At 41.6% G+C, this 18,314-nt stretch overlaps 1 protein-coding gene across 1 annotated transcript in view; it reads left to right on the forward strand.

Moving 5' to 3' along the window:
* The window catches only part of KDR (kinase insert domain receptor), an 87,360-nt gene extending 73,842 nt beyond the window's left edge, over positions 1-13,518 (forward strand). The window contains exons 22-30 of the mRNA XM_032224580.1: positions 166-266; positions 1,448-1,570; positions 3,025-3,136; positions 4,888-4,987; positions 6,176-6,281; positions 7,144-7,295; positions 9,225-9,321; positions 9,445-9,533; positions 12,803-13,518. Of these exons, the coding sequence (XP_032080471.1) occupies positions 166-266; positions 1,448-1,570; positions 3,025-3,136; positions 4,888-4,987; positions 6,176-6,281; positions 7,144-7,295; positions 9,225-9,321; positions 9,445-9,533; positions 12,803-13,013 (1,091 nt within the window). The 3' untranslated portion in view covers positions 13,014-13,518. The remainder of the gene's footprint in view (positions 1-165; positions 267-1,447; positions 1,571-3,024; positions 3,137-4,887; positions 4,988-6,175; positions 6,282-7,143; positions 7,296-9,224; positions 9,322-9,444; positions 9,534-12,802) is intronic.
* The last annotated feature ends 4,796 nt before the right edge of the window (positions 13,519-18,314 follow it).

An 18,314-nucleotide genomic window follows, 5' to 3' on the forward strand; every position in this document is an offset into this window, starting at 1 on the left:
GCACCCCAAAAATAATAAGACCACCACAAAAATAAGCGCTTATTTGGGGGGGGTGTCAAAAGAAAATAAGTCCCTGTCTTATTTTCTGGGAAACACGGGGTATATTGCTCAGGATGTGCTGTAGAGTATGCACTGTATATAAATTCATTTTTCATTTCTTTGCAGCCACCTCGGAAGATCCTTGCAAAGCTTCTCTGAGCCTGGAGGACCTCATCTGCTACAGCTTCCAGGTGGCTCGGGGGATGGAATTCCTGGCGTCTCGGAAAGTAAGGAATTTCTTGTAGGGAAATGACACTGGTGGAGTGACAACATCCTTCAGGAAATAATTGTAATAAGGATGAGGTTTGGGGGAAGGAAACCATAATGTTTGTGTTCGAGACTTCAGAGCATTCTGGAGCTTAAGCTATTGATGCTCCTAAGTGCTTTGGTAAAGGTATCGGCACTTGTGAATTCACCAACAATGTTGAAATACGAGCTGGAAGCTCTCTGTCCATTTCCTCTGATCAGATTTTATTATTTATTTCATGAATGTAAATGAACATGTCAACACATTGCTATCCACATCTGCTCTTCGGTAATTTGTAAGAGAGCTTCTCTGGTGTGGAGCAGAATATTTTTCTGTAGAGCAGGAATTATCTATGAGTGGGGGGGGGGGAGATAGTGGCCATGATAGAACAATAGAAGCCCCACCTTTTAAAAAAACATTTGTCACATTTGTGATGCATGTAAAAAAGAGTGTTGTGGCCTGTCAGCGGCAGCAGATTCGGATAGTGAGGAGGTTGGGGAGGAACATGGGCCAGTCCTGGAGTCTGGGGAGGGCTCTGATGAGGGCTCTGTGTTGGAGGCAGAGAGGGGACCAGAACCGTATGCCAGTTATCAGCTGCCTTCAGAGTCAGACATCAGTGAGGCAGATGAACAGCTGGAGCCTATTCCCAGTGTGCGCATGAGCACAGTTGCCAAACGAAGGGAACAGCTAAAGAACAGGGGTTGACTTGGGAGTAAGGCCACAGATGGATGATGAATGGCCCCTCCCAGAGGGAATAAAAAAGAACGAAAGGGGAGTGGAGTTTGCAGGAGACAATTAGTTCACAATTGGTTCATGACTCTCTGAGACTCCTTGCCAAGTTCTGCAGATATCGGCCTGGCAGCTCTCCAAGCCAGATAAGGTCTGTGGCTGTAAATCCTCCCTTGAAAGACTTTGCTGGATGTCAATGAGCAGAATTCACAGTCAATTAATAAAAGGGGTTTTCGTGGGGACAAGGAGTTTGCTTCATGCTCTTGGGAAGCCTAGGTCAGAACAGAAAGCTCCAAGACTGGGAGACAATATTTTACTATTAAGTATAAAGTCATGCAACCAAGCCTTGCAGGGATGATAGCTTTTAAGATAAGGTTAGCTCTATTTTCTGGAAGAATTCAGACAAGTGACTGATTGTTTATCTTGCTTCAGTGTATACACCGAGATTTGGCTGCTCGCAATATCCTTTTATCGGAGAACAACGTGGTCAAAATCTGTGATTTTGGACTGGCTCGAGATATCTACAAAGATCCAGATTATGTCAGGAAAGGAGATGTAAGTTCAGTGCCTGAAATTTTGAGACGTTTATTCGAGATGTTAATAGAATAGAATTCTTTATTGGCCAAGTGTGTTTGGACACACAAGGAATTTGTCTTTGGTGCACCTGTTCTCAGTGTACATAAAGAAAAATAAAATAGAATGCTTTCATCAAGAATCATAAGATGCAACACTTAGAGATACTCATAGGTTACTAATAAGCAATCAAATTATACTAGGAAACAAATAAAACAATATAAATTTTATTATTATTATTTTTATTTTTTATTACACAGACAACAATGGGAAAGGGAGAGGATGGAAAAAAAAGAAAGAAAAAGGGGGGGGAGGGAAAACCCATCTTCACATATAATATGTCGTTTAATCACAGGTGCATCCCTACTAAGTTTATACATCCCGTATCTCTCTATTGTATATTTGATAAGCACCACAATAAGCTAGGGTTTAAAAAACAAAAAACAACAAAATAAAACAAGGGAGAGAGAGAGAAGAAAAAGAAAAAAAAGAAAAAGAAAAAGAAAAAAAGGGTAGGGGGAGGGGGGGAGGCCAAAAAGGGCAAACAAAGGTCCAAGAAGGAATGGAAAAAAAAAGAGAGAAAAAAAAAACCATCATCACATGCAGCATGTCCTTTGATTACGGTTGTTTTAACATCTACATCTTCAAATAATGTTTACCATCTCAGATATTTCCTCTAAAACAATATAAATTTTAAAGCTACAAGCAAGATGGTTATATTCATCAGTGGAAAGAGATAGGTACTAGCAGTGGTGGGATTCAAATAATTTAACAACCGGTTCTCTGCCCTAATGATTTCTTCCAACAACCAGTTCACCACACTGCTCAGAAAGTTAACAACTGGTTCTCCCAAAGGGATGCAAACTGGCTGAATCCCATCACTGGGTACTAGGAAGGAAGAGAAGAATAATAGTAATACAGTCTTAGTAGATAATTTGACAATGCTGTGGGGATTAGTTGTTTAGGAGAGCGATGGCATGCGGGAAAAAGCTGTCCTTGTGTCTAGTTGTTCTGGTGTACAGTGCCCAATTTTGAGGGTAGAAGTTGAAACAATTTATGTCCAGGATGTGAGGGGTCTGTAGTTATTTTCACAACCCTCTTTTTGACTCGTGCAGTCAATGAAAGGTAGGTTGATAGCAACTGTTTTTTTTTTCTGAACAGAAAAAGTTAACCATGACATCCTGAATCCCTAATCCCACCTCCACTTCACTGATTTGCAAACATGTTGCAATCAGTTTACTACAAGCTTTCAAGTTTTACTATGCTATAACTTTAACTTTTATGGAAGTTACTATGACAACAATGTTCTTGTCATCGATTGATGGCATTTTAAGTATAATCTTGATCGTCATTGTACTTGAATACAACAAAATTGGTTAAATTTAGATATTTGGATATGAAATTTAGATATATAACATTGTTTCTTAACTATTTAGGCTAGACTACCCCTTAAATGGATGGCTCCAGAAACCATTTTTGATCGCGTTTACACAATTCAAAGTGATGTGTGGTCTTTTGGTGTGCTGCTGTGGGAGATATTTTCATTAGGTAAGTCAGATGTCTTTGCTGGCTAATTCTTCTCAAAGTTTAACGTTAAAGACTACTGAAATGTAACCGTATTTGTTTATTTTTAATAAACAAATGTCATTGTAGAGACCTATTTTTCCAGCAATGTAGAACAAAAATGTGAATATTAAGTAGGAATTTACATATTTGGAATATGTTTATTTGTGTCTCCTTAATAAAACCCAAGGGACGTGGTAGCTGAGTGGCTAAGATCCTGAATTTGTCGATCAGAAAGGTCGGCAGTTCGAATCCCTAGCGCCGTGTGATGGAGTGAGCTCCCGTTACCTGTCCCAGCTTCTGCCAACCTAGCAGTTGGAAAGCATGTAAAAATGCAAGTAGAAAAATAGGGACCACCTTTGGTGGGAAGGTAACAGTGTTCCATGAGCCTTCGGCGTTTAGTCATGCCAGCCACATGACCATGAAGACGTCTTTGGAGTGTGCTGTCTCTTTGGCTTAGAAACGGAGATGAACACCGCCCCCTAGAGTCAGGAACGACTAGCACATATGTGCAAGGGAAAACTTTACCTAATACAATCCAAGACCTTCAATAACGCCCAATTATGTCTGTGAGTTTGATTGTGATGTGGTGGCGTAGAGGTAGAGCTCTCGCCTCACAATTAGGAGGCTGTGGGTTCGATCCTAAGCAGAGGCAGATATTTCTCTCTTTGGGCACATTGAGAATATATCTACTGAACAAAGCTCCGCATTGGTGACAGGAAGGGTGTCTGGCCAGTAAACACTCAGCTCCATTCAGTTGTCCAGACACCACCCCACAAGGTGATGATGGTGTCCATGAGTTTGTTTCCTGTTCGTATTATTATGCTGATCAAATCAGTGGTGGGATTTAAATAATTTAACAACCGGTTCTCTGCCCTAATTACCAGCTGGGTAGGTGGGGCTTGGTGGTCATGTGACTGTGGGCGTGGCCAACTCAATGTCACTCAGATCAATGGGCGCTTCACCTTAGCTGTGACAATGTAATGAGGGTTAACCGGAGAGGCAGTTTCTGTAAGCAGGGCAATAGAGATTAGGCTAGTAACAACACCAGAATGTTTCCTTTCTGCCTTCCTTACAGGATTAGCCCTGTAAAGTGGAAAAAAAACAAAATGAGATTTATCCGAACTGTTTAGAAAGTTAATAACTGGTTCTCCCGAATAGGTGCAAACTGGCTGAATCCCACCACTGGATCAAATGTTCCATGGATTGTAATGGGTCTGGAACCCCTTGTCATTTAATTTTGGAGGATTCCTCTTAAAACATTACACCCCATTTTTTGGGGTGCTTGACACCCAGGAAACTGTTTCAAAAAATGAGGGAGCGAAGGGGTCTGTTTTGTTACATGAAGACATCTTCCCCTCCTGAAATAAATATATTGGACCATGATGATAAATAAATTATCACACTTTTTATATGCCATTACAGGACTCACATGTTTTGGTTGGAAAATGTATAGCAAAACAATATCCAGATATTTTTTTTTAGAAAATTAATGTTGTCGCATTAAATTTATTATGGATTCTTTCTATGCTGGAGATACCTATATGGTAGTAACTGGTAGTAAAAAATTTTGAATCCTACCACTGCTGAAGTGGTGGGATTCACTATCTTTGGTTGAAGTGATCTACCTGTTAAACTTGAAACTATTTTTCATATTGGTGAAGTTTAGACAAGCAGAACAATGAGCCCCGAATTTTAAGGCATTTTAAAAAAAAAAAAGAATTCTACTTTTTTAGGGGCCTCGCCATACCCAGGTGTAAAAATTGATGAAGATTTCTGCAGAAGATTGAAAGAAGGAACGAGGATGAGGCCACCAGATTATACAACGCCTGAAATGTAAGAACTTTTGCTGTTGGAAACATGTTTTTTAACAGAGGTTGACCATACTTTCATTTTGTTCCCTTTTATTTAGGAATGCTCCAATAAAAATAAAACACAATCATTAGTTGGCCAACACAGTTTTGATGTTAATGGGTAGAAAGTGCAAAGCTCAACCAAGCAAATCAATTTTTCCCGTTCTTCCTTTATTCCTTGTAACAAAAGCCATCAATAAGTAGCTGAATGATCCTGCACTTAATAACGGCAGCAAGACTGTTGGTGGCGCAATACTTGAAGAAGGAAGACCTGCCTACAACTCAAGAATGGACATTGAAAGTTACAAATTTAGCCGAGATGGCTAAAATATCGGCATATCTTAAAGATCGCTCAAATGAGAGATATAAACGAGACTGGAAAAAATGGATTGACTATATACAAAATAAATACGGGACCAAGAAATTCCAGTTAGCCTATGCTTAAGATCAGGAATGATTTAAATTGTTTAAAGTTAGCTTAGCAAGAAGAAGCTAAGATCAATGTAGAGATGTTATTAATTTCTTTATTTCTTTTTTCTCAATAGATTTTAGACTGTGTTTGTTGAAAATCTATACCGTGTATGGGTTCTGGGAAGTCGGGGGGGGAGGAGGTGGGGGGGTCGGGGGGTCGGGTGGGGGGAGGGAGGGATATATCTTAGGCTAGATACGATGTGTTAGATCTCAATGCAATATGACTTCACATGTATACTGTTTTTCTTTAATTTTTCTTTAAAAATAGGATAAGCCAAGTACATTAACATATAGTGGAAATACACCAAGGGGAGGAGGAGTAGGGAAGAAGAAAGATGGGTAGAGAGGGATGGGAGAGAGGGTGGGGGGGAATGCGAAAAGGAAGGGGGGGAGCGGATTTGGAGAGAGGAGTGGTAGAAGGCGAGGGGAAGTAGGGTAGAGGGGGATGATGGAGGGAAGATAGAAAGTTGGAGGGTGGTGGAAGAAAGAGGTGTATGGAGAATGGAAGAGATATATTGGACTTTTATTTTCTGGGGCATTGTTGACAAGAGGAATTGATGCAATTATTGTTTAATACTATATGGTGTATACATGTGAGTGTATGAAAATGAAAATAAAATATACTAAACTCGAAAAAATAAGTAGCTAAAATGGGTTTTATTCTGGGACATATTTATTTATAGTAGGTTTAATCCTCCAGGTATCAGACAATGTTGGACTGCTGGCACGGTGAGCCCAAACAAAGACCAACCTTCTCAGATTTGGTGGAGAGCTTAGGGAATTTACTGCAAGCAAATGTTCACAAGGTATGGAAATGTTTTACAGAAGGGATGGGGAATGATGGCCTTTTATAACTTGTGGATTTCAGCTGCCAGGATGTTCTGACCTAGGCTTCCCAAGATCATGCAGCACACTCTTTGTCCCGATAAAACCTCTTTTATTTAGGTTAAAGGGAATTCCTCTCCAGCAAAGTCCCATCAAACAGTCTTTCATGAGATTTCACAACTGCAGACCTTCATCAGGCTGGGGGAGTTGCCAGGCCGATATCTTCCAAACTCCAAGCTGTAGCAGCAATTACTTGGCAAGACGTCAGGGACAGCTATTCACCTTAATGAATTGAATGAATTGTCTCCTGCAAACTCCCCTCCCCTTTTGCTCTTCTTTATTCCCTCTGGGAGGGGCCATTCACCGTCCACCTGTGCCTTTATTCCCGAGTCGTCCCTTGTTCCTTAGCTGTTCCCTTTTCCTGGCAGCTCTGTGTATGCACACATCGGGAACAGGCTCCAGCTGTTTGTCTGCCTCACTGATGTCTGATTCTGAAGGCAGCTGATAAGTGGCATACGGCTCTAGCCCCCTCTCTGCCTCCGACACAGAGCCCTCATCAGAGCCTTCCCCAGACTCCAGGACTGGCCCATATTCCTCCCCAACCTCCTCACTGTCTGAGTCTGCCACCAGCTCCGCTGGCGGGCCACAGCACAGGATTCCTAAGCCAGCCATGCTGGGCTCAGGAATTCTGGGAGTTGAAGTCCAGAAGTCATAAAGGGGCCATCGTTCCCCATCTCTGTTCTACAAACCGCCACCAACTCCCTGAGGGTTTTTTCCCCCCTTCGTCTGCTCCACTCATTAATAATAAAAAGTAAACCTATTTTTGTCTGTCTCTCACACCAGGATGGTAAAGACTATGTTGTCCTTCCCCAAGTTATGTTGCTCCATACGGAAGAAGACTCCGGATTCTCCTTGCCAACGTCACCTGTTTCCTGCAAGGAAGAAGAGGAAGTACACGATTCTCTGTTCCCTTGTGACACCATGTCGCAAACAAGGTTTGTAATAGTCGGAGCATTCCATTGGGAGCATTCAACAATTCCTTCCCAAGGTTGACACGTGATGTGGGGATCGCAACAAAGAGGAGGAAGGCATTTGAGTTGCTCATTATTTCAGTGAAATCTATCACACTAAATGAGAACAGTTTGTGTCCTATCCAAGAGACGAGGTGACTATTGAGTCAGTAAACAATAGATGAATGAATTGTGTACATTTTTTTTAACTTCCCAGAAATGCCTTCAGCGTCCATGTAACAGAGACACTATTGCTGGGAGAGTTCTGCAGTTTCCACACACTGAGGGTGTGGGAAGTTGATGAACTTTCAACCAGGGTTACACCATCCTCACATTATCACAAGGATCCACTGCATTACGCATAGTCCTCGATGTTTTGCAGTTTTTTTTTGCAGTTTTGGTTTATTTGTATGCCGCCCTTCTCCAGGGGGGACTCAGGGCAGCAAACAACTCAAAGGGGAAAGGGAACATAAACAACAGTACACATAATTAAAATACACGAAAATCACACAGCCATACCAGTCGAGAGGGGAGGGGAACTCATCAACCCCAGGCCTGCCAGCACCGCCAGGTTTTGACGGCTTTCCGGAAGGCCAGGAGAGAGGTGAGGGTCAGGATCTCCGCGGGGAGTTCATTCCAAAGGGCCGGAGCTGCTACAGAGAAGACCCTCCCCCGGGTAGTAGCCAGGTGGCATTGGCTGGTAGACGGAACCCGGAGGAGGCCGACCCTGTGTGATCTGACGGGTCTTTGGGAGGTAATTGGCAGCAGGCGGTCTCTCAAGTACCCAGGTCCAATACCATGAAGGGCTTTATAAGTTACAACTAGCACTTTGAAGCGTATCCGGAGACCGATCGGTAGCCAGTGCAGCTCGCGGAGGATAGGTGTAACGTGGGTGTACCGAGGTGCACCCACAATCGCTCGCACGGCTGCATTCTGGACGAGTTGAAGTCTCCGAATACTCTTCAAAGGCTGCCCCATGTAGAGCGCATTGCAGTAGACGTTCATATAGTGACTGTTAAAAGTTACAAAGGCAATGAAAAATGTGACTTATGACTGTGCAAGAAGCAGCCTTTCGGGACAGAAAAGGGTGACACTAAATATGCACATATTCACACATGCACATAAACCCACCCCTGTACAAACCCTTCATGCAATCTAATACAGGTTTCAGACTCCGTATAGCATTTAGATGCAGCAAGGGGTCGACTGAATCCATAGGAAGTACCTCTGTCTACTGGATAAAATTGTAATAATTCAAATCATACAAGATTCTGGCAATTTTTGAGTGATGCCTGGGGTCAAAATTGCTGACGATCACAGCTTGGTGGGATGCTAGTTGCACAATAGCAATAGCACTTAGACTTATATACCGCTTCACAGTCCTCTCTAAGTGGGTTACGGAATCAGGGTTTTGCCCTTCCTCAACAATCTGGGTCCTTATTTTACCCACCTTGGAAGGACGGAAAGCTGAGTCAACCTTGAGCCGGTGAGAATCGAACTGCCAAATTGCTGGCAACCAGCAGTCAGCAGAAGTAGCCTGCAGTACCGCACTCTAACCACTGCGCTACTGTAGCTCATATAATTAGGGTTAGAAGAGGGGTAGAATCGCAATAGCACTTAGACTTATATACCGCTTCACAGTGCTTTACAGTCCTCTCTAAGTGGGTTACAGAATCAGCATTTTGCCCTCCCGTAACAATCTGGGTCCTTATTTTACCGACCTGAGAAGGGTGGAAGGCTGAGTCAACCTTGAGCCGGTCAGGAGTGAACCACCAAATTGCAGGCAACCAGCAGGCAGCAGAAGTAGCCTGCAAGCTTCCTTTGGGTAATAATTGCAGAAGGCAAGTGAAATGTTGACCATCCAGTTTTACTAAGCTTCGGTACGCTAACAAGAGGTTTATTTCTTTCTTTTAGTCAGCATCGCACAGGAAGTAGAAGGAACAGTCGTCCTGTGAGTGTCAAGACCTTTGAATCTGTGCCTGTGGAACCGACCATAAAAGTGGTTCAAGATGTAAGTTCATTTTATAGCTTCTTCTTTTTTGGGGTGCTTTTGGTCCATCTCATCTGACTGTCTGCCTGTGTTTCCATTGATTGTCAAAACAGCCTTTCCCCCTCTCCCTGGTTTTTTCCCCAGGAAAATCAGACAGACAGTGGGATGATTCTCGCGTCTGAAGAACTAGAGGCGTTAGAAGAGAAAGCAAAAGAATTGGCGTTGCCCTTCAGGTAAATCTGGAGAAACAATCATTACACCCATTTTGTTAAAATAAATAAATAAATCAAGGTAGTACCCAATAAAAAATTAAAGGGGGGGAACAGCACAATAGGAATGGTTGATCGAGAAACAATGGATCCTACCTCCATCAACTCCGCCCCGCCCTCCCCATGTGTCCTTAGATTTCAATGTTTGGTGTTAATTTTTTGCCTGTAAGCCACCCAGAGTTATCCTATGGTAAAATGGGAAGAAACTAAATTTAGTAAATAAATAAATAAATAAAAAAAATAAAAATAAAAATAAAAATAAATAAAAATAACTAATAACTAACTAATAACTAATAACTAATAACTAATAACTAATAACTAATAACTAATAACTAATAACTAATAGCTAAATAAAATTATAAATAAATAAATACATACATACATACATACATACACACATACATACACAAATAAATAAATACATGCATACATGCATACATACATACATACTGTGTTTCCCCAAAAATAAGACCGAAAAAAAGAAAAAAAATTAAAAATTTTTTTTTTAAAAAAATAATCTTTATTGGTTATAGATTTTTTAAAAAAATAAGACATACAAATACAAATACAACTTTAAACATACAACCCCCCCCACCACGGTGACAGTCATTCACAGCCCAACTTTTTTTTCTTCCTCATTGTTTAGTCTCTTAACCAGCATCTTCTCATTACAAAGTTCAGGGATCTATTACAATACCCATGTTCACTTTTAGTTCCCATTGTTAACAGCTGCTATTTAACTTCCCCCATTTTAAGTCCCTGCTGTTCTCCTTGTCGCCCACATATCCCATAGGTTCCAGCTAAGAAAATGTTCCATTTCTCCTTTGTCCCTCAGCCAACCCATCATTCTGCTCCAAAAGATTTTCTGGTTAGGTTTTACGTTTCAGCGAAATACAGTACTAAATGCATCCATCTCCCTGAAGAGCTTAACTGGGGCTTATTTTGGGGGGGTAGGGCTTATATTGTGAGCATCCAAAAAAATCATGCTACAGCTTATTTTCCAGTTAAGTCTTTTTTTGGGGGGGGGGGGAGGAGATACTGTACATACATACATAAATATACAAATAAATACATAAATAAATTAAATTCTCTACTTGAGAGGAAATATCTAGTGTTATCCACTTCTCTTTTGGACAGATTTATTCTTCTTACCCAGTAATGTTCCATCAATGATGCCACACTCTAGGGTTTTGCTGTAAGATGTTGGGAGGTGGAAGAAAATGTCAGCACACAATACCACAAACTAAGGCTTAAACTGTCCACCTGCATGTTGACTTCCTGGGGTTCCAATGTCACTTTGGGAATCACATGTCCAACTATATCCTGTGTTTATTTATTCCAGCATCCTTTCCCTCTCTCTCTCTCTAGCAATTTGATAGACTATTTGCTGCTAATGGCAGTTAGGGGGATACATCCCAGATAGATGGAGATGCTTCTCCATCTGTCCCTGTGTTTCATCCACACGGAATAGGATAGAATATAGAATAGAATACTTCGTTGGCCAAGTGTGATTGGACACACAAGAAGTTTGTCTCCAATGCAAAAGCTCTCAAGTGTAGAAGCAAAACAGCCAAGTCATAATAATGATGATAATACCAATATGAAGATGTAGTAAAGAAGATGGGAATGATAATAATAATAATACTTCGACCATACAACGTGCGTAAATATACTTAGACATAAGACAGTGCTGTGAGAATCAAGTGTTCAGCAGCGTGATGGCTCAAGAAATAAAACTATCTGTGTGTCTAGTTGTTTTGGCATGCAATACCCTGTAGCGCCATCCTGAGGGGAAGAATTGAAACAGTTTATGTCCAGGATGTGACGGGTCTGTAGATATTCTCTCAGCTCTCTTTCTGACCCTTGCAATAAACCAGTCCTCAATGGAAGGCAGGCTGGTTGCAATTGTACAATCCTTTCTATCTGCTATCTGTCCCGTTAGGCTCCTGTACCAAACCAGGCAGAATGTCCTCCATATTTGTCGGCCCAGGCAAAAACCCCATGTTGATAGCCCTGTGAGGTAGTTCCAAATATCACCCAAAATTAAATCAGAGTCCAAGGCAAAGTATTCCTCAAAGTGCCAATTTATGAAGACAGCCATGTTGGCACATCTGGGAAAACCTGAATCTGAAAGCTTCCTGGTTTTCCCCATCCAGTTGAAAGTTCAAGATCATGCCCCCCCCACACCCACAAGTCCATCCCATGGTCCAATCTTCCATGCCACGCTGGCAGTTCCACCCATCCAGTTCCGGTCAGGCTGAGAGGTGTAGGGAAACAAAAGATGACCTTGGTTTCTAGAAAGGAATTTTTAATTTTGATAACAACACATTCTACTCCTTACTATTCCCCCTACCAATTCCCCACTAATGAAGCAGCATAGTAAAATAAGAGAGAGTGTGGCAGGCCAAAGATCCTAAAAGGAACTGGCCGCAGGCCTAACAGGTAGTCCAGAAAAGCATAATTCCTCTCCTTCTGTGGGCTAGAACAGGGGTGGGATCCAGTGGTGGGATTCAAATAATTTAACAGCCGGTTCTCTGCCCTAATAACCAGCTGGATAGGCAGGGCTCAGTGGTCATGTGACTGGGTGGGCCTGGCCAACTCAACGTCACTCATGTAGATGGGCGCTTCGTGTTAGCTGTTACAATGTAGTAAGGGTTAACCAGAGAGGCAGTTTCTGTAAGCAGGGCAATAAAGATTAGGCTAGAAACAACACCAGAATGTTTCCTTCCTGCCTTCCTTACAGGATTAGCCCTGTAAAGTGGAAAAAAACAAAAGGAGATTTCTTCCAACATCCGCTTCTCTGAACTGCTTAGAAAGTTAACAACCGGTTCTCCCGAATAGGTGCGAACTGGCTGAATCCCACCAGTGGTGGGATCCTATTGGTTTAACAACCGGTTTGCTGCATGCAGTTTACAGATAAATCACCTTCCACATTACTGCTGGGGAGGAAAACAGCTGGCTTCAGAAAAGGGAATATAGAATTAGTATAGTGTAGAGATGGGCGGGCGGGCACAACTGAAAGTTGGAGTGAACGAGTTAGCTCCCAGCTGAGAGTTGGAGCTACCAGTTCAGCCGAACCTGTAGAATCCCACTCCAGGGCTAGAACATCTTTTATATGCTAGTTGTCCATTCTGGATCTCTTAGTTCTGTCCCCCAAGGTCGTTCCCACACACCATTACAGATACTCTGAACTGTGGTGCAAAACGAGCCATTTTATTTTTTTTGTTTTCCAGTGGGCTGATTTCCAGCAAAAGCAACGAATCTGTTATGTCTGAAGCTTCAAATCCCACCAGCGGCTACCAGTCAGGCTACCATTCTGATGACATGGACATTGCCATGTATCCTAGTGAGGAAACAGAACTCTTAATGCTTAGGGACGATGCTTCTCAGACCTCCTTCGTTGCCTATGGCCCTGCTATCTCTCTGAGTTCGCAGTCTGTATAAGGACTTCTCAAAAAAAAAACCGGCGACAACTGGAACTTGTACCAAACACTGCCTCGTCCTGAAACCCATTGTATTCATACCCAGAATACAGGAGGGGAGAAAAACATGAATTTTCCCATTATTATTATTATTATTATTATAAAAAGAAGAAAATTGCAATAAGGAATCCCGTGGAGGCAATGCAAGACTTTGAGAGAGCTTGAAGATATATTAGGCATTTTTGGACAGTCCTAGACAACCGTTTCACCCTCGGTTGGAATGCAAAAACATTGTAAAATCCGATAAGGAGGCCATCTTTCTATGCAGTTACATGAAGATGGAAATAGGCTGTCTATAGGCTGCTTTGAATTTTGGGTTCGTCAACAATGAGATTTCAGAAGTGTGGTCTAAGACACACTTCTGGAGCCTAAGACAGTGTCTAACAGTACAATCCCTGCAGTGGTGGGATCCAATTTTTTTACTACCAGTTCTGTGTTGGTGTGGCTTGATGGGCATGGCACGGCTTGGTGGGCGTGGCAGGGGAAGGATACTGTAAAATCCCCATCCCCTCCCAATCAGCTGGGACTCAGGAGGCAGAGAATAGATGGGAGTGGAGCCAGTCGGAATTGATATTTACTGGTTCTCCGAACTACTCAAAATTTCCGCTACCGTTTCTCCAGAACTGGTCAGAAGCTGCTAAATACCACTTCTGAGCCCCTGCCTTTGCTAAATAAATCCTCTTTCATGTTTATCTCTTCCATTGAAGGACCCTTCCTGTCTAAATCTTGCTGTTAAAAGTAAGCCTCTAAAAGCTACTGAAAATCAGGGCAACTGCCTTTGTGAAAAGCTCGGTTTTTAGTGCCTAGTGCCTTGATGTATTTTCGATTCTTTCAAAGAAGGCTTCCTTCTGAAATGAACCCCCATAGGCTTGAGAAAGGCTTAAAATTAGCAAATCATTCCAGAGTTTAACCATTATTCACCAAAGAATGTGGGTGAACATTTCTTTACTTGATCGATGTTGTATGGTTCTTAAGATGCAGACACATACAGTATGACTTTTTTGGACAGTAATTACTTTGGAAAGTAATACATGTTTTGATAAAATAACCTCTTGTAGCACAGCCAAGAAAATGGTCCATAAAACCAGTTTTATCACTGAGATAACAGAGTTGGAAGGGACCTGGGAGGTCTTCTAGTCCGACCCCCTTTCAAGCAGGAGACCCTCTACCATTACTAGCTGCTCAGAATGTTCTGATGGAACTTTTAAGTGGAAAGATTCCACAATTTGGTCACCCAGAGCCCAGAACACAGCATGTGAGATACATTGAAAGAGTTTTCTTTACGGAAAGTATCACGAAGCTATTTTGACACGTGTTTTGTTTTTGGTTACTTTTATATTTTCCATTCATGGTTTTGTATTTTTTTGTTTAATACGTCAAGCAGAACAAAGCCACGGATTAACAAAAATGTAAAAGGCACAATCGCGGTATTTATAGCCTGGATATGTAGAAAGAATTGTAATATATTATGAAAATAAATAAATAAATATATTGTATAATGAAAGCCGAGTGGAACGTATCCTTGAGTTCGCTGGATATTTGGGCTCCTCATTTTTAAAAACGGGGCTGGTTCAAATGTTCACTTTTTTGAACGTGAATGATTTTATACGGGAGGTGACTCTGGGGGCTGTCAGTCATCCAGATCATGGTTTGTCTCAAAGGTGTTTTTTCTTTTCTTTTAAGTTTTTATCTTACACACATAAACACATCAACAAGAACAAACACATGACTTAAGACAACATAGGAACGTGGAGTTCCATCATACATCATACAGCAGTTCCGTATCGGTTTCTTTGCAGTTAGTGTTTTCCCTTTCTATACCTTTCTATCTTACATTCATGGTCTCTTTATTCGTTATCCATTTTTATGTATAATTCTATATTTATAAGAGCCGAGGTGGCGCAGTGGTTAAATGCAGCATTGCAGGCTACTTCAGCTGACTGCAGTTCTGCAGTTCGGCTGTTCAAATCTCACCAGGCTCAAGGTTGACTCAGCCTTCCATCCTTCCGAGGTGGGTAAAATGAGGACCCGGATTGTTGTTGGGGGCAATATGCAGACTCTGTAAACCACTTAGAGAGGGCTGAAAGCCCTATGAAGCGGTATATAAGTCTAACTGCTATTGCTATTGCTATTGCTATTTATTTATACTTAGCTATTTATAACCAAATATTGTTTATCTATAATGTGCTATATATTCTTACTGTCATTTATTCTCTTACATACAATTCTAGGTATACATTCACATGGTTATTCTTTTTCTTTGCCAATCTTATACTATTGTTATTCCATTTAAGAGATTATAGAGTACAGTTTGTATTGTATTGTTTACGATCCCAAGCGTCTGTTATGACACCACCTTATTTTCTCTTTCTTTTCTCTCTCCCCTCCTTCTCTACTTCCTTCCTTCCTCCTCTCCTTCCCCTTCTTTCTTCCCTTACCTCTCTCCTACTCTTACCCTCTCTCTTCCCCTTCCTACCCTCTCTCCTTCTATTTTTCTCCCTTCCTCCCTCCTCTCCTTCTCTTTCTCTCCCTTCCACCCATCTTTCCTTATCTCTTTCTTCTTCCCTTACCTCTCCTCCACTCTTCCTCTTCCTCAAAGGTGTTTTTTTCAAGAGGCAAATTGGAACTTCTGGGGTTTTTTTCCTATCTTTTCTAAGAAGCAAAATGTCTTTAAAAAAAATTTCAGAAAGTCCAGTTGCCTCTTGAAAAAGCCCCATTTGGGGAATTGTATACAGTAGTTGATGTGTAAGTTCATCACTTCACAACAATCTTAAAGCAATTTCTTGTAGTCTTTCATATCTTACATTCCCACTCTCCAGCATCTGCATCAGTGATGGGAAACCTGCGCGTGTGCAGGGGGTGGGGGGAGTGCGGGTGAAGTGACGTGCAGTCAGGGGAGGCAGGGAAGGCGTCATCATGAAAAGAAAAGAAAATGTAAAAGGCTGAGCTAGTTGCTGCCAGAGTCACCATGGATGACTCTGCTTAGTGCTTAACTGTTTAAAAAAGCCTCTAAAAAGCGCCCTCTAGAGGAGGAGGCAGGAGAACGACGTGCCTCATCTAGTCTGACTTTAGGCGTTTTATGATCACTCGAGCAGAGTTAAGCAAGGGTTAAAAGCCGAAAAATTCCTGACGTAGATGAGGCACTGAGCATGGCCTGGCTGTGGAATTCTGGGAGTTGAAGTCCACAAGTCTAAAAAAATTTGTGTCAGTGCCTCACCAGCCATAAACCTCCCCGCACATCACTGTGCAGTATCACATGTGCTGGGGGGGCAGGGTGCTAGGAGGGGTCATGCGCGCATTGCATTATAGGTGCAGGTGCGCTTTTGGCATGTAAAAAGGTTAGCCATCATGTTCAAGATATCTCCCCTGCCAGTTAAGAATTCCCACATTTATATCCAATGGGCCAAGTAAATCAATTCTGCATCATTTCGAATGGTTGATATGATTATTAGGTTTTTTTTCCCCTTGCAAAAAATATTAGATCAGCAAAAGAACAATCCCACACCTGGGCTTTTTTGGGGGGTGGGGGTGGGAAATCCCCTGTCCTTGTTTGTTCCTAGTTTGTTTTTAAAAAAAAATATAAAACATCCAGGAACGTCTCAGGAACCTGTTGCTCTAATAGTCCTATTTTTAGAAGAAGAAAACATCTGTTCCATCAAAACATCTGCCTTTCAAAATATATCTATATTTAGTCTCAGCGTTACTGGCGAAATGCCAGTGTGTGTGTGTAGGGTCACATCCGTTTGAGCAGATGTCAAGACTGCACAATATTTTTATGATGACACTGTAAATGCAGATGCTTTTTTGCACTTGCACACATACACACTTAGTGCTCTTCACCTTTGGATGTCAAGTTTATTCCAGGAAGTGTATCTTGTCACTCACAGCCCTGATAAAGTTTGCTTGGAAACAAGGTCTATTAAGTGGGTTTGTAACACAACTCCTGTACAGGTAGTCCTCGACTTACAACGGTTCACTCAGTGACCACTCAAAGTGGCAACGGCATGGAAAAAAATGACTGATGATCATTTTTCACAGTTCACCGACAAAAGGGCGAAAGGCAAAACCGCGCCCGACTAAACCGCGTCGCTGATGTCATCAACAGGGCGACAACAGCGCGGAGACAGAAGCACGTTGTAAACCGTAAACCTAAACTTAACCCCTAAACCTAACCCTAAACCTAACCCTAAACCTAATCCTAAACCTAACCCTAACCTTTAACCTAACCCTAAACTAACCCTAACCCTTAACCTAACCCTAAACCTAACCCTAAACCTAACCCTAAACCTAACCCTTACCTTAAGTTGAATCGGTTTTCTTTCAACGCGCTATTTAAAGCGCCCTTCTTTCTCCGCGCTGGCTGTTGTCGCCGCGTTGATGACATCAGCGACACAGTTTAGTCGGGCACGGTTTTGACGTTCGCCCTTTTGACGGGTCACGATTTTTCACATCTGTGACCAGTGCAAGTATCCCCATAGACACACGATTTACATTCGGATGCTTGACAACCGACTCAGATTTTTGACAGTTGCGGTCTTCCTGTGTCATGTGATCCGCTTTTGCATCCTTTTGACGAGCAAAGTCGATGAGGAAACCAGATTGATTTAACAACCGGGGGTACTAATTTAACAACGGCAGTGGTTCGATCAACAAACGTGGCAAGAAAAATCGTAAAATGGGAGAAAACTCACTTATTATCACAGAGTTATGTTGCTGAGTGACAACAAATTTCTCACTCAGCAACATAATTTTGGGGTTCAATTGTGGTCGTACATTGAGGGCTACCTGTATAACTTTCTTAGCAGATTTTTAAAATTATTTTTTCCCTTCTACAACACCTTACAGTCATTATAGCAACATTGTTATGTCATCCTACCTGTGCATGTATAATATTTCGCTTCTATATTTACACACCTTTATACACAGTTCTATATATATTTATAAATATTGTTTTTTTTGGCTTAATTAATTTTATTCTTGTTTTGCAGCCATTTATACCAATTGTTCCAAATTTCATAATATTCCGACTCTTCTTTATCTTTTAATTTCAGTGTTAATTTGTCCATCTCTGCACAATCCAAAGTTTTTTTTATCACTAATTCGTCCGAGGGGGTATTATTTTGTTACCAGCATTGGGCAAGTGCTATTCTAGCTGTAATTAGCAGATGTGTTAATATGTACTTAATTTTCTTTGTATATTTCCCTTTGATTATTCCCAGTAGAAAGATTTCGGGTTTGTATTTTATCTGTTCTCCAGTAATTT

This window comes from Thamnophis elegans, chromosome 9 (assembly GCF_009769535.1).
Source record: "Thamnophis elegans isolate rThaEle1 chromosome 9, rThaEle1.pri, whole genome shotgun sequence".
Lineage (NCBI taxonomy): Eukaryota > Metazoa > Chordata > Lepidosauria > Squamata > Colubridae > Thamnophis > Thamnophis elegans.